Genomic DNA, 24,837 nt, shown 5'->3' with positions numbered 1-24,837 from the left:
AGAAAAGTCACAGAATACGGAATAGTTACATATCATCTATTATTTCCTTTCATCTCCAAAATGAAAAAATATCTTCATATGAATGACTATAAAGAGTTGTTAAGGATTAGTAAAAAGTGGAGCTAGAGCAAATGCACAGTGAGTAGGGCATTTTCCTTATAGGCGGCCAACCTACGTTCAATCCCTGGCATCCCGGATGGTCCCCGAGCCAAGCAGGAGTAATCCTGAGTGCTACTGCGTCTGACACAAAGACAGAAACTAAGAATTGCCCCCCAAAAAAGATTTGATAACAGCTTGGTCCTTTATCCTCTTACATCTCAGTTAATGCTGTGTTGATTCACAGAACAAGTAAAGCAAGACCTTTATTTAAAATATAGTCTTTTGTTTATATAGCATGGAAAATTTGGATCCATTATAAATTAATGAATTTTTTCTTTCTAGTAGAAATATCACTGACCAGGCTAGAGTTCATGTCTTTGTTGTTGTTTTTGTTTTTTGTTTTTGGGTCACACCTGACAGCACTCAGGGGTTACTCCTGGATATATGCTCAGAAATTGTTCCTGGTAGGCTCGGGGGACCATATGGGATGCCGAGATTCGAACCATCGTCTTTCTGCATGCAAGGCAAAGGCTTTACCTCCATACTATCTCTCTGGTCCTCTTTATGATATTCTTGAAACTTTCAAAATCTCAAGTTCACTAAAAATCTTCCTAAGAATCCCACTGTCCTGGAGCTGGAAAGATAGGACAGAGGATAAAGCATTTGCCCTACATTGATCCACTTTTACCACAACCCTGTTTAGATCTGCAAGCACAGTACCAGGAACACAGATAGTTTGGTCTCCAAGTCAATAGATTTTTTTTTTTTTTTTAATTTTTGGGTCACACCCAGCAGCGCTCAGGGGTTACTCCTGGCACTATGCTCAGAAATCACTCCTGGCAGGCTTGGGGGACCATATGGGATGCCGGGATTCGAACCATCAACCTTTTGCATGCAAGGCAAATGCTTTACCTCCGATGCTATCTCTCTGGCCCCGTCAATAAATTTTTTTAAAAAAGAATCTCCTGTGTGTGGAGGAGATAGTTTAGGGTTAGAACATTTGTCTTGGGGCCAGAGAGATAGCATGGAGGTAGGGCGTTTGCCTCTCATGCAGGAGGTCATCGGTTCGAATCCCGGCGTCCCATATATGGTCCTCCCGTGCCTGCCAGGAGCAATTTCTGAGCCTGGAGCCAGGAATAACCCCTGAGCACTGCCGGGTGTGACCCAAAAACCACAAAAAAAAAAAAAAAAAAAAAAAGAACATTTGTCTTGCATATGTGATGAGGCCAAGTCCAATCCCTTGCATAGTTACCTGCCTCCACAGTTTTTCATCAGTATAGTAGAAAAACGCTTCTGCCAAATTGTGTTGTGAGGCACTTTTTATGCAAGAATAAATTGACCAGCATGGCATACTAGAACAGAACCAGATATTGACTAACTCACCAGAAAGTGCTACAAAAGCACTGTATATCTGAATATCTGGTTCTCTTTTCTACCAATACACTATCTGACCTGTGTAGAAGATAATAGCTACTTTACTCATTTTTTTGTTTTGGGACCATGCTCATTGGTACTTGGGGGCTGCTCCCAGATATGCTGGGGAACCATGTGGTGGTGAGGATCAAATCCTGACCTCCTACATGCAAATCCTGTGCTCGCCTATTTTTTGTTGGGAGAGGGGTGGGCTCAGGATTTACTCCCGGCTCTGTTCAGGGATCTCTCTTGGTGGGTTCGGGAACCATATGAAGTGCCAGAAATCAAATTCAATTAGGCCACATGCAAGGCAAGTACCCTAAAGCTGTACTTGGCTCTGGCCTCATAAGCTCAGCCTGTTGAACTGCCTCTCCAGCTCAGTATTTCATATCTTGACAACTAGACAGCTCATTGCTGAATTTCTTCTTTGTCCAGTCTTTGTTTTTTTTTTTTTCCCCAGGGGTAGACAGTCTTCTCTTTATGGTTTTTAAGACATAGAAAATGATTTAGGAGATAATGTACATATTTGTTGTGCTTTACTTTTGGTAACAGCCTTCTGCTATAAAAAATAGTTGCATGAAAATGTGGCTTTTCAGAGATTTTATAATTGATTAGGTTTTACTAAAGGCCAGAATACCGAATCTTTCTTTTAATGATTGTTCTTCAAATAGGTAACTTGGAGTCCCATTCTATTTTCTAATTGCATACCTGACTCCATTGTATTTAATTTTGGTTCTTTCAATATCAGGTTTATATAACTAGAATATTAATGTTTACTAAGATTATAGACAGTGCTAATATGATATGGTGGCAATGTCTATGGTAAGCTCAATAAACCAGAAGATACTGTTACATAGACATTTTCTTTGGTGAAACAGTGACTTTAACAAATGTATTTTTCCCCTCCTAGATTTACCAACAGCATGAATCAAGAAAAGTTAGCCAAACTTCAGGCTCAGGTCCGGATAGGGGGCAAGGTGAGTGTGGCATAAGCAAAACTGACAGGAAAATGTATTACTATCAGTTAGTAATATTTTGGACATGCAGTCATTAACATTATAAAATAATTTTAAATAATCAAGGTCAAGCCACATTTCAATTTGAAAAATAACTGTTTAGATCTAAAACAGGTGACTTGAAGACCTCTCTAACAATGCAATGAGAGTTCATATTGTTGCATGATATGAACAAGTTACTCAACCTTATTAACCTTTCGTGTCGCAAAACAGAAAAAATACTACTTAGATGCTTTTAGAGTTTAGTTTTTATAAAACATCTAACATGGTGTCTGTCACAAAGTAGCATTTAATAAATATTCACTGTTATCATCTTACTCATCTCAAACATCCTAGGTGTCAGTTACCTTATCTTTACTAGATGCTCCTTGTGCTGACGTTCAGTATATAAGGGATTTAACTGGAAATGCTCAAGCTGATTTTTCTTTTTATAATTACTAGGTTTTCATTCCCATATTCCTTATTTACTTTGGTGTTGAATGTGAACATAAGCATTCTTGATATTTTGTTTCATTTTGGGCCACACCCGGTGGTGCCCAGTTTGTTGGTATACTCCTGGCTCTGCACTCAGGAATTACTCCTAACATGCTCTAGGGACTGTCTAGGATGCTGGAGAATCGAGCTTGGATCAGCCACATTCAGGGCAAGAACCCTGCCCACTAAACTATCTTTCCAACCTTGAACATAAGCATTCTTATCCCATATAAACTTTAGTAGGAATTTGGGGGGCGGGGGGGTTGTGGAAGGAAAGTCGTCCCACATAGATGGTGCTTGAGAGTTAATTCAGGGATCACTTTCTGCTGTGCTGAGGGGACCATGCAATGTCAGGGATTGGAACCATGAAGCATATACTCCAGTCTAACAAACTATCTCCCAAACCCACCATGAACTTTAAAGCTTAAAAAAGAACATGGTGTTGAGGTCGGAGCAGTGGTACAAGGAGTGTGGTGGGGGCCGGGCGGTGGCGCAAGAGGTAAGGTGCCTGCCTTGCCTTGGCTAGCCTTGGACGGACCGCGGTTCGATCCCCCGGTGTTCCATATGGTCCCCCAAGCCAGGAGCAACTTCTGAGCGCATAGCCAGGAGTAACCCCTGAGCGTTACCGGGTGTGGCCCAAAAACCAAAAAAAAAAAAAAAAAAAAAAACAAGGAGTGTGGTGTTGGCCTTGCATGTGCTAATGTAGGACGGACCACAGTTTGATCCCCTGGCATCTCATATGGTCTCCCAAGCCAGGAGTGATTTCTGAGCACAGAGCCAGGAGTAACTCCTGAGCATCACTGGGTGTGCCCCCCCCCCAAAAAAAAAAAAAAAAACGAAAAAAAAACACATGGGACCAGAATGATAGCACAGCAGTAAGGCGTTTGCCTTGCATGCGGCTCACCCAGGACATGCCTGGGTTCAATCCCTGGCATCCCATATGGTCCCCCAAGCCTGCCATGAGCGATTTCTGAGGGCAGAGCTGGGAGTAACCTCTGAGCATCGCAGGGTATGGCCCAAAAACCATCATCATCATCATAATAATAATAATAATAACAAATTCTAAAAAGAATAGAAAAAGAGCTTATCTTGAGCACTCTTATTCTCTTCAGCTCTGATCCTAGGTTCAAGGAAAATACTCTACAAACTTTGTTCTCTCCAATTCAGATTTTATAAAAGGAAGCGAGCTATACTCGGACTTGTGGAGGGACTAGATAGGACCCTATGGAATTGCTATAAAGTGCCATAATGATAACTTTCAAGGATGGAGAGGAGTAACTAGTACTTTATCCTTATCCTTTCACAGTGATACAATTACATTAATCTAAGAGTAGTATTAGCAAATGTCATGTAACTAAACTAAGAATACTATAGCATCAAGAGTAATAAAATATATCAATGCAAAAAAAGTAATATTCAGAACTATAGAATAGACATAGAGGAAGATGCTGCAATCTCATATTATATATATGTGTGTATCTATATATATATATATGTATTATATATTCATGTATATATTTCAAGGAGTGGGGCCTGTTGGTTGCTTGATTTAGGGCCATACCAGGCACTACTTAGAAATCACTCCTGGCAGGGCTTTGGAACCACGTGCAGTGCTAACAATTGAACCAAAGTCAGCTGCATTCAAAGCAAGCACCTTAGACACTGTTCTATTGCTCTGACCCCAATTCTGTGATTTAAATTATATAAACCTAAAATTACATAATTTTGACACCCCCCCCCAACATTTTGAACCAAATGGTTGACCCATTTGTTAATTTAACTAGTTTACTACTAGTTTAATTTAACTAGTTTACCTATTTTGTGTTTAGCCCATAGAAAACAGCTCAGTTTGTGAGATGCTCACAGTTATACTACAAACTGTTGTGTTGTGGAAATTAAGTATGAGATGTACCTACAAGGAGGGGGGGTTGTTGGTTTATGCCACACAGACAGCAGGATGCAGAGCTTTTTCTTTCTTTCTTTCTTTCTTTCTTTCTTTCTTTCTTTCTTTCTTTCTTTCTTTCTTTCTTTCTTTCTTTCTTTCTTTCTTTCTTTCTTTCTTTCTTTCTTTCGCTTTCTTTCGCTTTCTTTCTCTCTCTCTTCCTTCCTTCCTTCCTTCCTTCCTTCCTTCCTTCCTTCCTTCCTTCCTCCCTCCCTCCCTCCCTCCCTCCCTCCCTCCCTCCCTCCCTCCTTCCCTCCTTTCTTTCTTTCTTTCTTTCTTTCTTTCTTTCTTTCTTTCTTTCTTTCTTTCTTTCTTTCTTTCTTTCTTTCTTTCTTTCTTTCTTTCGTTCATTTTTGGGTCACACCCAGCAGCTCTCAGGGGTTACTCCTGGCTCTATGCTCAGAAGTCACTCCTGGCAGGCATGGGGTCCATTTGTCTTCTGTGTTCAGGGGTCACTCCTGGTGGTACTTAGGTATGTTGCCAGGGATTTAAACCAGTGTCAGCTGTATGCAGAGCAATTGCCTTAATCCCTGCTCTGGCCCCACAGCTGAGATTTATCACTAGGCAGGTAAAGGAGAAAGTAGGATGAAAGGAGAGTCTCAAACATATGCAAGGCGCACAGGATGGATGTTGTAATAACTTGTTGCTTGATAGATTGGCTTGTTCTAGTTTAGTACACCTAGATGTTAGTTTAAATACTGGTGATAATAAGACTGGTAAGACATATAGATAAAGACCTAAAATAACTGTTAAGCACTACTAAGCATATTTTCATTGTAGCCCTTCAGCCCAACCAAGAGTAACATTCACTTTAGGAAAGTAATAGTTGGGGCGGGAGAGAAAGTACAAAGATTAAAGTGAGTGCCTTGCATGTAGCTGACCCTGCAGCAAACAGTTATCTGAACATTGATAGGTATGGTCCAAAAATCAAGAAAAATGATGGGAGGTGGGGTGGGAAGAATAGAGAGAAGCATAGGAGTTAAGGTGCTTACCTTGCCCAGGCCTGACTGGTTTTATCCCAGCACTGCATATGGTCCCTGAGCACTAATGGTTAACTCTGAGCACAGAGTCAGAAATACACTTTGAGCACAGCTGGGTGTGTCCCACAAGGAAGGAAGAATGGAAGAGAAAAGAAAGAAAATAATTGACATAACAGAAGCTGTAATACAAGTTTACCATAAGACAGAACATTGACAAGCTATGCTTGTAGCATTTGGAATACAGTTGTAAGTATTAGAATTGATTGATAAGAACAGTCTACCAAATTTGTAACATTTCCATATTTACATTTGTAAAATAGAAGTAATCCCACATATAGTATGTTTAAGGATTAGCGGTTTGCTTTATAAAACACATAACAGGTATCTGGCACTCAAGACTCATAGAGAATGGGTGTTTGAAAGAGAATAGTCTGGGGCCGGAGAGATAGCATGAAGGTAAGGCATTTGCCTTGCATGCAGAAGAATGGTGATTCAAATCCCGGCATCCCATATGGTTCCCTGAGCCTGCTGGGGTAGATTTCTGAGCATAGAGCCAGGAGTAGCCCCTGAGCGCTGCTGGGTGTGACCCAAAAATCAAAACAACAACAACAAAAACAAAGAGAGAAAAAGAAAGGAAGGAAGGGGGAAGGAAGGAAGGAAGGAAGGAAGGAAGGAAGGAAGGAAGGAAGGAAGGAAGGAAGGAAGGAAGGAAGGAAGGAAGGAAGGAAGGAAGGAAGGAAGGAAAAGAGAAGAGAAAAGAAAAGAAAAGAAAAGAAAAAAGAAAAGAAAAGAAAGAAAACTCTTCTAATTCTTGGTTTTAGAGACCCGGGTACATGGTGGTTCTGCCCACTATATTTGGGAAGTACAGGAAAAATTCTTCAATAAACTAATTAAGCCTTTAGATGTGTTGAATTCAAAATATCCAAAATGAAGTGAGCTTTTGCGCTCTCTCTCCCCTTCATGTTGGTGCTGAAGCTTCTCCTTCCCCTCTGTGAGCTGGTTCCCTGACACTCCTGCTACAACTACCCAACTTTCCCTATTATGGAATCCTGTTCACTGTCAGATCTAGCCCTGAAGACTTAGGCAGGATCTTTGAGGTGTGGGTTTTTTGGTTGTTGTTGGTTTTGTGTTTTTTTGTTTTTTTTTTTTTTTTTGGTTTTTGGGCCACACCCGGCGATGCTCAGGGGTGACTCCTGGCTGTCTGCTCAGAAATAGCTCCTGGCAGGCACGGGGGACCATATGGGATACCAGGATTCGAACCAACCACCTTTGGTCCTAGATTGGCTGCTTGCAAGGCAAACGCCGCTGTGCTATCTCTCCGGGCCCTGGTTTTGTGTTTTTATTTGGTGGGCATTTGGGTCCACATTTAGGAATTACTCCTGGGAACCATATGGGACTCCTGTTACTAAACCTGAGTCAGTCATGGCTATGTTCAGAAATCACTCCTGGCAAGTTCTGGGGACCATATGGGATGCCAGGTATTGAACCTTGGTTGGCCACATGCAAGGAAAATGTCCTACCCAACTGTGCTATCGCTCTGGCCCCTCTAGGCTGTTTTTAATAGTGTTGTGGCTGTTTTAGGTTACTTTTTTATATATATAAAAAATGGTTTTTTAGCAATTAAATTGACCAAAGAAATTTATTCATTATTTTAGATAGATTAAGCATATTTAAAATTTAAAGTATCCAGGCCGAAGAGATAGCATGGAGGTATGCAGAAGGTTGGTGGTTCAAATCCCATTCCATATGGTCCCCTGAGCCTGCCAGGAGCGATTTCTGAGTAAAGAGCCAGGAGTAACCCCTGAGTGCTGCTGGGTGTGACCCAAAAACAAAACAAACAAACAAAAAAAAATTTAAAGTATCCATTTAGTTTATTGGACCAGTTTATTAAGGACCCTTCCTGATTCTGTTCCCTTTGGGGCTGAAGCGATGGTGAAGCAGTAGGGCATTTGCCTTGCACGAGGCTGATCCAGGATAGTGTGACCCCCAGATCCCCCAGGCCGGGAGCGATTTCTGAATGCCTAGCCTGGAGTAACCCCTGAGCGTCACTGTGTGTGGCCCAAAAATTTAAAAAAAGAATAGAAAAGAAGTGGCTCGTGGAGTACACAGGGAACCACAGTGGTATGGATTATGGTTTGGATTGAGCCAGGGTTGGCATTGACTGAAGTGTCTGCGGGCTTGACAGGTTGACAGGTGCCTTACCCCTGTACAAGTTTACATTTAGAAATGAGCTTTTTTTTTTTGGTTTTTAGGCCACACCCAGTGACTCTCAAGGGTTACTCTTGGCTATGCACTCAAAAATCACCCCTGGTTTGGGAGACCATATATATATATGTATATGTATGTATGTATATAATTTTAAACCATTTATTAAATGTTCTGACCTCATTGAATCCGCAGTGTCCCACAAAATTAATCCCTTTATCTCCCCTGTTCTCTAGATTTTTGTTTTGTTTTTTGTTTTTGGGACCACACCCAGTGACTGACACTCAGGGATACTCCTGGCTATGCACTCAGAAATCGCTCCTGGTTTAGGGGACCATATAGAACACCAGGGCATCAAACCTCCGTCTGTCATAGGCTAGCTCGGGCAAGGCAGATGCCTTACTGCTTGCGCCACGTCTCTGGCCCTAGAAATGAGCTTTTATATAAATACATATATGTATGTATATATGGATAATTTTATTTATTTAATTTTTTTTTTTTTTGGTGTTTGGGCCACACCCGGCGATGCTCAGGGGTTACTCCTGGCTGTCTGCTCAGAAATAGCTCCTGGCAGGCACGGGGGACCCTATGGGACACCGGGATTCGAACCAACCACCTTTGGTCCTGGATTGGCTGCTTGCAAGGCAAACGCCACTGTGCTATCTCTCCGGGCCCCATGGATAATTTTAAACCCACTAAGTGTTCTGGCCTCATAGAATCTGCAAAGTGTCTGCAAAATTAATCCCTTTAACTATCTCCCCTGTTCTCTAGGTTTTGTTTTTTGTTTTGTTTTGTTTTTTTTTTGGTCACACCCAGTGACGCTCAGGGGTTACTCCTGGCTATGCACTCAGAAATTGCTCCTGGTTTGAGGGACCATATGGGACTCCTGGGGTTTGAACTGCAGTCTGTCCTAGGCTAGCATGTGCAAGGCAGATGCCTTATTGCTTGCATCACTGCTCTGGCCCCTATTCTCTAGATTTTTTTTTTTTTTTTTGGAAACAGTATCCACAAACTTAATCCTTTTAACTACTTCCCCTGTTCTCTAGATTTTTTTTTCTTACCGAACTAACAAGTCCTTTTGGACAGTATTCTCTTCCTCTCTACTGCCACAACCCTAATCTTAGAGAACTACTATAGGAGAGTCTTAATTGATCTCATTATAATTCATTTCTATAACAATCGTTGTCATCTTTTAAAATAGTCATAGAAATGAGGGAGTACATGAGAAGAGGGGACACTGGTGGAGATTATGGTGTCGGAACATTGTATACATGAAACTCTCTCATTGTTAGTATTGTAAATCATGGTGCCTAAATTTTTAAAAATAATAGATCTAGTCATTCCATTACTTGAAGTCTTCTCATAACAGCTGGAATAAAATTTAGCTTCTCGAGACCCCATGGCATTCTAAAAGCTAAATGAGCTGACTCTTACCTCTTAGGTTTCAATTTCCTTCTTTCCCATTATTCATTCTTTCTGTACTAATCTACTTTGTCTCAAATAGTGTTTTGAGGGGTTATAGAAATAGTACAGAGGTTAAGGAACTTGCTTTACAATTTCATTATTATCGTTATTAATTATTGTTATTACTAAGCCAGTAATTTGTATTGTGGGGAGGATTTTTTTTTGTTTTCCATTTTTCAAATGCAAACATACTTACATTTCTGTTCCGTTGTTTTTCAGGGTACAGCTCGCAGAAAGAAGAAGGTGGTACATAGAACAGCTACAGCTGATGATAAAAAACTTCAGAGTTCTCTAAAAAAGCTGGCTGTGAATAACATAGCTGGTATTGAAGAGGTATGATAATTTTGTGAATTGTTCTAATTATGTAGTAGGCAAATGGCACATTCATAAGCAATAGTCCACTGTTTTAAAATGTAGAATAAGCTGTTACTGTCATTCAGATATATTTTAAAAGAGTATTGCTAACCCAACTACAATCCTATTTGTAATCAAGGTATTTACGTAAATAAAGATACTAATTTTAAAAAATAAAAGAGTATTACTATTGAATTAGTTTATTATATTAAGTTAGATAATAGTCAAAAATGATTTTAGTAAACAGGGAATTCATCCTGCTTTTAAGAATCAAAGTATTTTTTATCAAAGTATATTATCAAAATATTTTACAAAATCATCGAACTGCTCTTAAATTTCAAGATAAAAACAAAGTATTTTTCTAGTTGTCTAGAAAATTTTAAATTTCTTTAAATTTCTTCAAATAAAGTTTCTTCAGATTTCCTAGAAAGCTTTCCCAGATTTCTTCAAATAAAGTTGTACTTTTCTACATAAAAGCACTTACCTGGGCCGGAGAGATAGCACAGCGGTAAGGCGTTAGTTTGCTTTAGACACAGAAGGATGGTGGTTCGAACCCTGGCATCCCATATGGTCCCCCGAGCCTGCCAGGAGTGATTTCTGAGCATAGAGCCAGGAGTAACCCCTGAACGCTGCCAGGTGTGACCCCCCCCCCCAAAAAAAAAAAAAGTGCTTACCTTCTCTACAAAGTTTCTCTGTCACCTCAGAGAAGAAGCAATAGCTTTATATGGATTGAATTTCTTTTCTTCTTTGTTGAGGGTCAGGTTTTTGGGATCATATCAGTACTCAAGGGTCATTCCTTTTGGGGCTCAAGAAGACATGTATGGTCTCAGGTGCAATTGAATTGAATTTCTTATTAGATCTCTTAAAAATTACTGGTTAGAAGTCTAATCTTTTGTGAGTTTTGTTTTGCCTTTTTTTTTTTTTTTTTGGTGGGGGGCTAAGGGCCTCTCTTGGTTCTGTGCTGGGAGTAAAGGGATTTCTTCTAGTGGTGCTCATAGAACCATGCAGTGATAGGATTGAGCTGGGGTTGGCTGATTGCAAGGTAGTACTTTAATTCCTAACTAATGCCTTAATTTCTCAATTCTATCTGCCTCTTGAATCATATTTTAATAATACTTTTTCTTATATATGAGACCAAAATTCAAGATGATTTCAAGAGATTAAGAAAATAGTAACTCAACTTTTTGTGATCTTGTTACCATCTAGATTCGATTCAGTTATATCATTAGTTGATATAACTGATATATAGATATATAAATATATAAATTAAAATATATAAAGATTGTGCTACCATCTCACAATTTTAAACTTATTGTCCAGATGTTATAAACACACGAGATATAATGTGGATGTGAAGATCACTAATGAAGTGCAGAGGTCCAGGGATAGAACTCAGTGGCAGGGCCCAGAGAGATAGCACAGCGGCATTTGCCTTGCAAGCAGCCGATTCAGGACCAAAGGTGGTTGGTTCGAATCCTGGTGTCCCATATGGTCCCCTGTGCCTGCCAGGAGCTATTTCTGAGCAGACAGCCAGGAGTAACCCCTGAGCATCGCCGGGTGTGGCCCAAAAACCAAAAAAAAAAAAAAAAGAACTTAGTGGCAGAGCATGTGCCTCAATTGTATAAAGTCCTGGACTTGGGGGCCGGGAAGGTGGCGCTAGAGGTAAGGTGTCTACCTTGCAAGCGCTAGCGTAGGACAGACCGCGGTTCAATCCCCCGGTGTCCCATATGGTCCCCCAAGCCAGGGGCAATTTCTGAGCGCATAGCCAGGAGTAACCCCTGAGTGTCAAACAGGTATAGCCCAAAAACCAAAAAAAAAAAAAGTCCTGGACTTGAACCCAGTACCACACAAACAGAAACAAAAAGCAGTCAAATGGTCAAGTGCCACAGATTCCTTCTACCAGGCTTTTATATTTGAATGTTTATTAATGTATCATTTCAAAATCAGTATACTTATCAGATGGCAGGAATTGTAAGTAACCTATATCTTAACCTTTTAGCTTGATGTGGCTGTGGCATTCTTATTCTGATAAAGATTAGAACCAGGAAAAAAAAAAGATTAGAACCAGGGTGTTAGGAAGATAGTTCAGAGGGATGGCGTTGCATATTTTACATGTGGAAGCTTTAGGTTTCATCCTTGAACCACAGTTCCCCCAGCACCACTAAGAGTTCACTCCAATAAAAGATTAGGACCAGGGCCAGGGAGAATATTAAGGAAGGCGTCTACAAGTGACTTACTTTAGAATGTACTACCTCTCTGGTTCTTGGCTGTTTAAGAAAAGCTGATTGAAACTATTGTTACAAAACAAAGGCAAAATTAATAATACCACTGTAATGGAAGCCTTATATCCCAACCCCAGGGTATTGGGGAATGTGGGTCTAGAAACAAAGCCAACACAGGAAATATTCCACACTGGTTAGAAAAACAAAACAGGTTCAGGAACTTCCACCATAAGTTATCTGCAAACAAGTAAAGAGTACCAGCAGGCAGACAGGCTAAGTGTGGAATCCAAACTAGAAAGTCTCTCTGACCCAAAGTCTTTATTGGTAAGAGAAGGACCACTCCCATGGGTGGAGAACAGGAAAGGGAAAGGGCCCAATATAGAGTACTTTCTGCCCAGGTAGGACAAGAACATGCAAAGAAGAATTCTCCGAAATAAAGTAAGAACCACTTACTCCAATAATCTCCATGTTTTTTATACTTGGAAACATCAAATAAGGAAAGTCTCATTTTGATAGAAGGGAACAGGGAACTCAGTGGTGAGTTTCAGAAACTCATTGAATCGGGGACCGGAGAGATAGAATGGAGGTAGGTCATTTGCCTTTCATGCAGAAGGATGGTGGTTCGAATCCCGGCATCCCATATGATCCTCCATGCCTGCCAGGGGCGATTTCTAAGCATAGAGCCAGGAGTAACCCGAGTGCTGCCAAAAAGAAAGAAAGAAAGAAAAGAAACTCATTGAATCACATATACCAGAAAAACTTCTAATCCAGGGGTCTCAAACTCGCGGCCCTCCGTACAACATTTTGTGGCCCTGCCCTAGATTAATCTTTTTTTGTTTTGTTTTGTTTTAGTTGTTTGGGTCACACACCCCAATATTCAAGGCTTACTACTGACTTTGCACTCAAGGATCACCCCGACTTTGCCTCCTGCGGCCCCCAGGTAAATTGAGTTTGAGACCCCTGTAAAATAATCTTACTGGATTTCTAGTCTGTCAGTACTGGTGATTTTTTTTTTCCCTTTCAGAAAGTGCAATTAATGTCTTAAACTTAAAAAGTTGAAGAAGTTTTTTGATTAAGACAAATTTTTCCTCATCCTTTTTATTACTTTGTTGATTGGGTATAATAAACATGTAGTTACAAACATACCTAAGATTTCTTCTATTACCAAAGACAGAAATTCAAAGCTGTCAAAAAGGGCAGGGGTTGATGTGGTAGCACAGTGGTTGGGCTTTTGCCTTGCACGCAGCTGACCCAGGATGGACAACAGGTTCTATTCCCAGCATCCCATATGGTCCCCCAAGCCAGGAGTGATTTCTGAGTACAAAGCCAGGAGTAATCCCTGAACGCTGCAGGGTATGGCCCAAAAAAACAAAAAAAAAGTTAATGGGCAGGTATTGTCAGAAAATATTTTGTATAAATTCCAGGACCATAACCAGGTTTTAGGAAGAAATTCTTAGCAGAGAATAAATAATCCAGAATTGTGTTTCTGAAAATGTTTCATCTTATGACATCGGAAGAGATTTTGATTATTTGGTAATCCAGTTTAATATAGTAATGAGCTGTCACCTTTGTCTAAATTACTTTTATCAGATTTGACAACAAACACAACAAAACTCTGAATAGATATCTCTTAGCAAAGTTGCTTCATAGCATTTTACAATTATATTCAGAGACAGCTACTATCTTAAGTCGAATGTAATTCCATTTCTCTGCCCTCCTGTTGATATAGCCATAAATTTCAATCCTTTTCTTCCACTGTCCTTTGTTGTAATTGTCCTGCACTAGTATTACAGTCATAGTTTGAAATAGAGTGATCAAGTAGTCTGTTTTCAGGGGCTTGTGAAAGAAAGCTTTGAGGGACCTTGTTTTCCATCATTCTTAAGTATTTAGCATACTGACTTTCCCAGAATGCATTTGTTTGGAGCCTATTACACTTTCGAGATCCTAATTATTAAGGTGAAATTACTTTGCAAAGATTTAAGAAGCTGGAGCACAAGAGAAAGGTTAAGGCAGAGTGTAAATTTTAAAGTTGTACCTGTAAGTTTTACAGTTTGTATATTCCTCTTCCTGATTTTTTTTAAGTAAAAACAGGTATTATTATTCACAGGTACTGAGGAAGTGGAGAGAGAGGATAAAAGAGAGACAGTAACATGCTAAAGAGAGAGCACAGGCTTTTCCAAAGATGGAAAGAGCCCGGGTACACAGCCCAACATGAAAATAGTAAAAATCTACACTTCAGGTTGAGAGATGTGAGCTACATGTACTCGGGCACCATGTACCCAGGCAGCTTAGGTGCCCTAGTTGTTACTTCCCCTGAACCACTTACCGAGAACTTAAAATTACTAAATGACCCTTACCACAGGTTTCTTTTCAAACTTACCTCAGAGTAGATGGGTGGACAACTGTGAATACAGGACAATAAAAGAAAAGCATCATGCTCTGGTCATTTTAGCATTCCTAGGAACATTTACATTTTAAGATTCTGCTTGTCCCCCCACCCCCCATTGTTGTTGAAATGACTGGAAGTCTGTTGTGCAGCAGACTTACTTTGTGGGGCAGAAGCAATAGTACAACGGGTAGGGTGCTTACCTTGCATGTGGCTGACCTGGGTTTGATCCAAGGCAACCCATATGGTCTCTTAAACTCCTAAACCCATCAGGAATGATCCTTGAGTACAGGGCCATGAGTAAACCCTGAACAAAACCAGGTATGGCCCCACCACCAAAAAAAAAATTTTGTATGCTTTGTGACAGCAGTATCATTAGGCTAGTATTTGACATGTGGCATAGTGTGTTGAGGATCAGATTTGAAGCCTCGTGCTCACAAAATAGATCCTCTGTCCCTCAACTATCACTGGATACTCTCTTTTGCTTTTTTGCTTTTACTGTTTTTTACATTGTGATTAGACATATGAACATAATTTACCATGGTAACCTTTCTTTGAGTGTACAATTTAATTGACATTAATTACATTCAGAGTATTGAGTGACCACTGTTTCCGAGTCTGTTTCCAAAATTTTTCATCCTCTCAAATAAAACTGTAACTGGGGATTTGAGAGACAGTACAACAGGTAGGGAGCTTGCCTTGCAAGCAAGATCAGGGTTTGATCCTGTCCCATATGATTCCCTAAACACTGCCAGGAGTGATCCCTAAGCAGAGAGCCAAGAGTAAGCTCTGAGCACCACCCTGTGTGGCCAAAAATTAAAAGAAAAACAACACTGCAATCATTTACTAATTCTTCCCGTTCCCTCTCCCATGCCCCAGGTAATCTCTTCCCTATTTTCTGTCTCTGTAGTATTGCCTGTTGTAGATATTTCATATATGTAGAACCTAGTATAGCCTTTTTACTTGGCATAAATTTCTTGAGCTTATCCTTATTTGAGCATTTGTCAGATTTTCACTCCCTTAATAGTTGACTAATATTATTGTATTAATAGTACATTTTGCTGTTGATGAACATCTTCTGTTTTCAAAATAGCTTTCGCCCTCATTGGTATAAAAATATATTGCTAGTGGGCTGAAAGATAAAGGACACATGCCTTGTATGTGTGAGCCAAGGAACCAGGAACATAGCTAAATGATAAAGTGTGTGCCTTGTGCCTTTCATGCATGAGACCCTGGGTATTTTTTGGTTTTGGTTTTTGGGCCACACCCGGTGACGCTCAGGGTGGCTATGCATTCAGAATTTGCCCCTGACTTGGGGAACCATATGGGACACCGGGGCTCAAATGAGGTCTGTCCTGGGTCAACTGTGTGTAAGGCAAACACCCCTGTGCTACCTCTTTGACCCGAGACCTGGAGTTTGATCCCTGACACTACATAAGAGAAGAGCCAGAGAGATAGTGTAGTAGGTAAGGATCTTGCTTTGCATGCATCCAACCCAATTTCTTTCCTTGATACCATAATGGTATCTCGTTATCACCCTAGAGGACAAACCCCACCCCAAGACTGCCCCGATTATTGCTCATGGGAATCTGTTGGTATTTTTTTTGTTAGTTTGTTTTTTTAATCTGTATGTTTTCTGTTGTTCTGGGATCTCAAAATATTTTATCCATAGCTTAAGAAATACTCTTTCCGGGCCGGAGAGATAGCATAGAGGTAAGGCATTTGCTTTGCATCCAGAAGGACGGTGGTTCGAATTCCGACATCCCATATGGTCCCCTGTGCCTACCAGGGGCGATTTCTGAGCATAGAGCCAGGAGTGACCCCTGAGCACTGGCAGGTGTGACCCAAACCCCCCCCCCCCGCAAAAAAAAAAAAAGAAAAGAAAAGAAATACTCTTTCCAGGGGCCAGAGAGATAGCAAAGCACAGTGGTAGGGCATTTGCCTTGAACACGGCCAATCCAGGACTGACAGTGGTTCGAATCCCGGCATCCCATATGGTCCCCAAAGCCTGCCCCTGAGCAATTTCTGAGTGCCGAGCCAAGAGCTCAGGTTACTTCTGGCTCCTTGCTCAGAAGTCACTCCTGGCAGGCGGGGGGGGGGGGGGTGGGGGGGGTGGGGGGGGGTGGGGGGGGGGAGGATCATAAGGATGCGTCTGTCCTGGGTCAGTTGCATGCAAGGCAAACACTCTACCACTGTGCTATCTCTTCGGCCTCTATTTTGTTTTTTTAATCATCTACATTTTATTTACTTACTTTTCAGTGAACTTAAGGGATACAGCATCACATGGAGTCTGTGACTTAGCGGGAAGGTTGCTTCAGAATTTGGTTTGAACCATACCGTTGTTTTCATGGCTGTGAATCATTTTGGTTTTGTTAGGTTTGCCACTAGGAGTCACATTGATGTATTTTGCTTTGTATACATAAGCACATCTCTTTCCCAGATAGAATTCAGTTTTATCCAGAGCATAAACACCTTCAATTTTAAGAAAAGCTGTGTGTTCCCTTTGGTTCCAGATACTTTATTTATAGCCAGGAAAAAATGGCTTTAGACCACAGCCTTCAGTCTTATCTTCTGTCCGTTATAATTTGTTCAGTCCTTCATGAGAATCCCAAGATGGTGTAAAGCAGTGCTTCTCAATTATTTTCTGTCATGCCCTCCTAGGAAAAAGAAAACATTTTTGCGCCCCCCACGTGACTGTAAATAGTATCTTTATTTAAAAAAATAACTTTAGGGCCCGGAGAGATAGCACAGCGGTGTTTGCCTTGCAAGCAGCCGATCCAGGACCAAAGGTGGTTGGTTCGAATCCTGGTGTCCCATATGGTCCCCCCCGTGCCTGCCAGGAGCAGACAGCCAGGAGTAACCCTTGAGTACCGCCGGGTGTGGCCCAAAAACCAAAAAAAAAAAAAAACAAAAACAAAAAAACAAAAAAACTTTAACCTGCAAAACAAAAATATATAAAATAATTTGAACTGTTTTTTTTAATCAGAGGTGATGTTTGGATTAATGGCTTCAATGAGCACGTTTTGCAATACATAGCTTTTCGAAGCGGAGTTTGAAGCAGGACACAGTGACTCTCAACTCCAGAGACATACAGAGACATAAACACGGAACTTAGCTTGTTATGACAGTGTTTGTGCCCCCCCTTTACGGAGCCTTGAGCCCCCCCTGGGGGGTGCGCCCCACTATTTGAGAAGCACTGGTGTAAAGAGTCCTTTATCTGTCTTTTTTTTTTTTTTTTTTTTTTTTTTGGTTTTTGGGCCACACCCATTTGACGCTCAGGGGTTACTCCTGGCTATGCGCTCAGAAATCGCCCCTGGCTTGGGGGACCATATGGGACACTGGGGGATCGAACCGCGGTCCGTCCTACGCTAGCGCTTGCAAGGCAGACACCTTACCTCTAGCGCCACCTTCCCAGCCCCAACCTTTATCTGTCTTTTAAGTGAAAAGCATTTGCTGAGAAAAGGAGCCTTAGTGGTGGGACAGTAATAGCTAATTTCATAGTTGTTCTCGTGTGTGTGTGTGTGTGTGTGTGTGTGTGTGTGTGTGTGTGTGTGTGTGTTTAATTTTAAGTTTTGGGGCCATACCTGGTGATGCTCAGGGGTTACCCCAGGCTTTACACTCAGGAACCATATGGTGGTTCTCAGGGAACCTTGTGGAATGCCAGGGATTGAGCCCATTGGCTGAGTGACCTCCCTGAGTATTGAACCAAGGGTAGCCCACAAGCACTATTGGTGTGATTCCCCCAAATTAAAAAATAATAAAATTAAAATGAAGTGATCTTATCACTTCATTTTTTTTTTTTTTGGGGGGGCCACACCCTGTGACGCTCAGGGGTTACTCCTGGCTATGCGCTCAGAAGTTGCTCCCGGCTTCTTGGGGGACCATATGGGACGCCGGGGGATCGAACCGCGGTCCGTCCTAGGCTAGCGCAGGCAAGGCAGGCACCTTACCTCCAGCGCCACCGCCCGGCCCCATCACTTCATTTTTACATAAACTTTATTCTCTTAGGTAAATTTAAGATTAAATGGAAACAATAAATAGAGTTAGAAGTGCACTATAAAGTCTTTGATGAGTTATACCTATTTGTAAACAGAGAGTGAGTTATTTTATTAGCTCTATATCAAAAAATTGATATGTTTCTTGATACTGTTTCTTGATTATAATATATTAGGAGATTTCTATTACAATATTAAAGACATATTATAATTCAGTTACATTAAACTTGAAGGAAACAATAGGATGTAGATTGGGGTTCTTTGCATTTCCCAGTATTTCATGTGGCTTTTACTTTTCTTTTGGTTTTGGGCTACACCTGATGGCGCTTGAGTTACTTCTGGCTCTCCACTCAAGAACTTCTGTTGTACTTGGGTTACCAAGTCTTGGGATTGAACTGGGTTGACCATGTACAAGGCAAGTGCCCTATATGCTGTACTATCACTCGAGCCACTCATAGTTATTCTTTTTTTTTTTTTTTGGTTTTTCGGGCCACACCCATTTGATGCTCAGGGGTTACTCCTGGCTACGTGCTCAGAAATTGCCCCTGGCTTGGGGGGACCATATGGGATTCCAGGGGATCGAACCGTGGTCCTTTCCTTGGCTAGTGCTTGCAAGGCAGACACCTTACCTCTAGCGCCACCTCGCCGGCCCCTCATAGTTATTCTTACACTGTATAGATTGTATGACTTATTTAGATCATACCAGTAAAATCACTGAGTATGGCTTGGTGGCACCTGAGCACTGTAGCAATGGCCCCAAAACATTGTTCACATGCCTGTAAACTTAATCCTTAGTACTAGCTAGCACTACATGCTCAGAGTTGAATCTTCAGTACAAGGTCTGGGTTTCTCCAATGAAGAAAAATAGATAATTAAATATTCTTGCCTTTTTAATTTCTTGTATTTATTCTTCTCTCTAAAATTAACTCAAGTTTCCATCCCTCTCTAAACCTTTCTGTTCATGAAGGTACTTTTTTCTAATACAGCCCTAACTTGAAATAGTCATTAATGGGGACCGAAGTGATAGTACAGCGGGTAGGGCACTTGCTTTACTTTCTTTGTAAGCAGCTGACCTGGGTACAATTTCTGGCATCCCGAGCACTGTCAGGAGTATTTCCCTAGTGCAGAGCCAAAAGTATGACACATAGGGAGTGGTTCAAAAACAAAACAACAATAAAAATGGCCATTATTCATTTTCACAGCCTAGATGGATTCATCTTGCTTTTCTTTTTTTTTTTTTTTTTTTTTTTTTTGGTTTTTGGGCCACACCCGTTTGACGCTCAGGGGTTACTCCTGGCTATGCGCTCAGAAATCGCCCCTGGCTTAGGGGGACCATATGGGACACCGGGGGATCGAACCGCGGTCCGTCCTATGCTAGCGCTTGCAAGGCAGACACCTTACCTCTAGCGCCACCTACCCCGCCCCTCATCTTGCTTTTCACACTAAACATAGCAAACTTTAAATACTTACCTATATCAGGATATAAAATATGACAGCATTTCTTCTCATTGTTCTGGGATTCATGTTAGCCTCTTGTTTATTTTGCAGCCAATAAGACCTATAATTCCTGGAAATTGAAGAGAAAATTAGGAAACTTAGGTTTACGTTCTGGGTTTATATTTAAACATCTATTTGTTCTTCCCTCTGTTGCTTACCAAAAACTTTGTCTTTAGGTATTTATTTCTCAGCAGGAATTTCAACTAGACAACTCTTAAGTTTAACAAATATATGAACTTCTGGGGCCTAGAGCAGTGGCACAAGCGGTAGGGTGTTTGTCTTGCACACGCTAACCTAGAATGAACTGCGCGGTTTGATTCCCTGTCGTCCCACATGGTCCCCCAAGCCAGCAGCCAATTTCTGAGCGCATAGCCAGGAGTAACCCCTGAGTGTCACTGGATGTGGCCCAAAAAGCAAAAATAAATAAATAAACATATACATATGTTTGTTTATTTATTTATTTTTGCTTTGGGGACAATATATATATGTGTATATATATATGCACATATATATATTGACTTCTGGGGAATAATAATTGCTTTCCAAATCAGGTGACATCTATAAACAAAAATTATCTTAAATTTTATTATTTAAGACTCTTCATACCTGGAAATATAATTAAAATCCTTTATTAAGGGGCCGGAGAGATAGCATGGAGGTAAGGCGTTTTTGCCTTTTATTCAAAAGGTCATTGGTTCGAATCCCAGCATCCCATACCTGAGCACTGCCGGGTGTGACACAAAAAAAAAAAATCCTTTATTAATTTAGGTGTTTCAAATACATATTATATCTGGAAGTACTATTAAAATCCTTTATTAAATGATGATATTTAACTGAGTTTTTGTGATTCTATAATCCAGAGCAACCCCTTATTTCACGTCCTCTGTCACCTCCTCGTCAAGTTGCTCTCCCAGAGTTTCAGCCACTTTAACATTAAGTTTTCCACCTGAACTGTAATTTTCTTAAGAAAGTTATAATTACAATTGATTTTTTACTAAAGTGAATATAAATTATCTTTTAATTTGGTATTTGTTCAAAAGAGTTGGATTGAATGCTTATTCTGTGTCATATACAAGATAGAACCTTAATTACAATACAGAGAAAAAGAAAAATAATGAATTAAAATAGTGGTTTTTATCAGGGAAAAATTAGAAAATTACTTATGGTGCTTAGTTCCAGTTTTCCAGGGGATTTGCCTTTTCTTTCTCTGTGTTCCAGGTCTTGCCTGAAATTTAGATGCCCTTTTCTTCCCCTTCCTTTCTGGTTCTGTCTATCAGTGCTGGTGATCACCTCTGAGGAAGAAAAAAGCCAATTGCACTGACCATGAAGAACACTCAGCATCTCTGCTTGATTGTGACAAGGGCAGTTTTTGGATGGATCATGAAATGCTTCTAAAGTAGCCAACACTAACTCTCCTAAACTTTTTATCTAGTAAACATGTTACCGCCAAGGTAACTTACCCAGTGAAATTGGCTGCATAGTGGAATCACACACACATATATTATGTAAATTCAGCTCTACTAAAACACAAAATGCATGAGTGAAAGGAAAAAAATAACTAATTGATGCATGTTCAACCTTCTTTTTCAGTTAGTTCTAAGCAATAGATGAATTCAAATCTGATCAGTTTATATTGATGAAAACTGGAAAGAATATTGGTTTTAAAGGTTGCCTAGTAATTGATAAAGTATATTTAGATGATCACGCAAGTAGGTTGAGAGTTGTTTTGACATTTTATGAGGACTCTTTAAAGGTTGTCAAGAAGCCACACGATTGGCAAAAACCTCTGAATAATTGCAAGTTTTATAAATGTACTATGTTCAATGGAGTGAAATGCCTCGCTGATTTCTGAGTGTTCTTTGTGAATTTTCAGTGACAATTTTTATATCTACTAATACTCCCTTAAAAACTACTTCCCTAAAGTAAATCACTCACCAAATGCATTTATACCTATTCATTTAATAATGTAAACTGAGTAAAGCAATGGGTAATTTTTTTAAACAAACCTGTTCTCAGCTGATACTTCATTTTAAAATCTAGACTTTGGAGCTATGAGATGGTACAGTGGGGAAGGTGCTTGCCTTATATGCGGCCAACCAGGTTTGATCTTCAGCATCTCAGATGGTTCCCTGAGTACTTTAAGAAGTGCTTTCCTGAGTACAGATCCAGGAGTAAACCCTGAGTCCGACGGGGTGTGGCCCAAAAATTTTAAAAATAAAATCTAGATTCTGTAATAACTCTTTCTTAACCTTCTTAGTGATTTATGTAATCTAATGTTGCTAATTGCTTTTTCTATGCATTTTCTACTAGAAGCTAAATTAAGTGCATGAATAATTAGTGCCTTGGGATTATAAAACAATCAAGTTTTAAAAACACTTTTAAGGATTTGGGGGCTGAAAAGATTGTACAGGGCTTAAGGCATATGACTTTCATGTCACCATTCTCTAGTTAGATACCACCTGTTGTCTTCAACACTGCTGGAGTGGCCCAAGCAATCCCAGACACTGCAAGGCCTGAATTTTCTGGCCTTTGCATCGACTCACTAGGAGGGGCCTCTTATCCTCCTGACATTACTTGGGGCCCTTCCCCCCAAAAATAAAAGAAAAACAGAACTTGGCTAAATTTAATATATATTGTTTTTAGTTGTACCAAATTTGTGAAATACATTTTTCTTCTGTGATCATTCAGGTGAACATGATTAAAGATGATGGAACAGTTATTCATTTCAATAATCCCAAAGTCCAAGCTTCCCTTTCTGCTAACACCTTTGCAATTACTGGTCATGCAGAAGCCAAACCAATCACAGAAATGCTTCCTGGGATATTAAGTCAGCTTGGTGCTGATAGTTTAACAAGTCTTAGGAAGTTAGCTGAACAGTTCCCTCGGCAAGGTAGGTATTTGATCATCTCCCTGCTTTAAAGAACCTAATGATTTAAAAGGCTTCCTTTTTGAAACTGGAGCTTATGTGATTGTATGCTTCATATGCTTTTGAATTTGTTTCTTTTAATAAGTATGCAGATGACATCTAATATTCAGGTATATTTTGGTAGCAGTACGGTTTAAAGAATATGGGTTTGAACTGCACAAGTCTACTTTTATATATATTTGGGTTTTGTATATTTAGGTGACCAGTGAATACAGTACAGCGCTATAACTATATTTTCTCTTGTAGATTTTTTAATAGCATTTTATTTTCCTTAACTTATGTTGCTGTACTTAAGGGCATGAAAAATAGCTCAGGGGATCATGACCCCAACTCAGTTCCCAACATTGCATGACCTTCTGAACATTGCCCTGTGTAGCCCAGTGACCCCCCTTCAGCATTGCCACATTAACTGGCTTTAGCATTAATTGAGTTGACTCAGGTTCCCTTGAACAATGCTTTTGCGGTTCCCCAATAAATTTATAAAAATTAATTTTATTTATTTATAAAAATGAAGCCAAATACATAGAACATACAAATTGTATGTTTACTCACTCTGCAATCAGTAAAGCCTCTGCTAAACAGTAGACAATTGGAAAGTAAATTTAGGGCAGTCAAAAGTTACATATAGGAGCCAGAGAGATAGCATGGAAGTAGAGCGTTTGCCTTGCATGTAGAAGGACAGTGGTTCAAATCCTGGCATCCTATATGGTCCCCAGAACCTGCAGGAGCAATTTCTGAGCGTAGAGCCAGGAGTAATCCCTAAGAACTGCCAGATGTGACCCAAAAACCAAAAATAAAAAAATAAAAGTTTAACTCAGGGTTGAAGAGATAATGCAGTACATAGAGTGTTTGCATTGCATGTGGCTGACCCATGTTAAATCCCCCACATCCCATATGGTTCCCCAAACACGACCAAGAATAATTCCAGGGTACAGAGTCAGGATTAACTCCTAAGCATCACTGCGTGTGGCCCCAGAAAACAATAAGTAAATATTTTAAAATAAATTTTGATCCATTTTTATTAAGTAACCAGAATTTATAATACTATTATACTTTTCTTGTATTCAATGACTAATTTTAAAATAAACTTTTTGCAGTGTTGGACAGCAAAGCACCAAAACCAGAAGACATCGATGAAGAAGATGATGATGTTCCAGGTAATATTTATTTTAGTTTTAAGATTTTTAGCATCTTGCTTATCTCATTTCATTATGTGATGACTCAGTTTTTTGTTGTTGAACTTGTAAATATAAATCGATTCACATGCAGTATGATGGATATAATCTAGCAAAAGTCTTTTATTTAAAGCTTAAAATTAGAAATTATAACAATATTCTATATTTACTTTGTTATAATTCTGCAAGAATTAGGTTGACATGTAATATACTGTACATCTTAGTGATTTGCATTAAACAGCAAGAGAGAAAGAAATTAACGGTTTTCTTAGGAATACTATTTTAAGCAAATAAATAGAGCATTACTAGAAATCTCACCAATTCATTTATACCAATAGTACTTTATACTATCAAACTAATGTAATAGCAGCTGTTTTACTTTTATTGGGATTACAAATTGAAATTTTATTTTGGTTATCTTTTAACTATTTTTTTTTTTTTTTTGATATTCCAGATCTTGTAGAAAATTTTGATGAGGCATCGAAGAATGAAGCAAATTAAAATCTTTTCTGGTTTTTGGAAGCTGGCATGGACTAGATTTAACAAATCAGCTATGTGGTTCCAAAGTTTTACAGACACGGAGAACACCAACTGTTACTAGTTCAGTAATATAAATATTTTGTATATTAACAATGCTGTTTGTTCAGCATTTTCGGTCATTTGATTTTTGCATTTTGCACTTCCTCCCA

General features: G+C 39.8%; 1 protein-coding gene across 3 annotated transcripts in view; it reads left to right on the top strand.

Moving 5' to 3' along the window:
- BTF3L4 (basic transcription factor 3 like 4) overlaps nt 1–24,837 on the top strand; it is a 28,553-nt gene that overhangs the window by 2,239 nt on the left and 1,477 nt on the right. The window contains exons 2-6 of one of the 3 annotated variants that reach the window (XM_049775086.1): nt 2,423–2,489; nt 9,813–9,926; nt 22,736–22,937; nt 24,071–24,130; nt 24,603–24,837. The exon at nt 24,603–24,837 is cut by the window's right edge and continues 1,477 nt beyond it. In XM_049775086.1, coding sequence (XP_049631043.1) covers nt 2,436–2,489; nt 9,813–9,926; nt 22,736–22,937; nt 24,071–24,130; nt 24,603–24,649 — 477 coding nt within the window. In that variant the 5' untranslated portion in view covers nt 2,423–2,435 and the 3' untranslated portion in view covers nt 24,650–24,837. The remainder of the gene's footprint in view (nt 1–2,422; nt 2,490–9,812; nt 9,927–22,735; nt 22,938–24,070; nt 24,131–24,602) is intronic. The other 2 variants (XM_049775087.1, XM_049775088.1) reach the window with 2 other exon arrangements.

Source organism: Suncus etruscus, chromosome 6 (genome assembly GCF_024139225.1).
Source record: "Suncus etruscus isolate mSunEtr1 chromosome 6, mSunEtr1.pri.cur, whole genome shotgun sequence".
NCBI classification, from domain to species: Eukaryota; Metazoa; Chordata; class Mammalia; order Eulipotyphla; family Soricidae; genus Suncus; species Suncus etruscus.
This window is presented reverse-complemented; position numbering and strand designations above follow the sequence as displayed.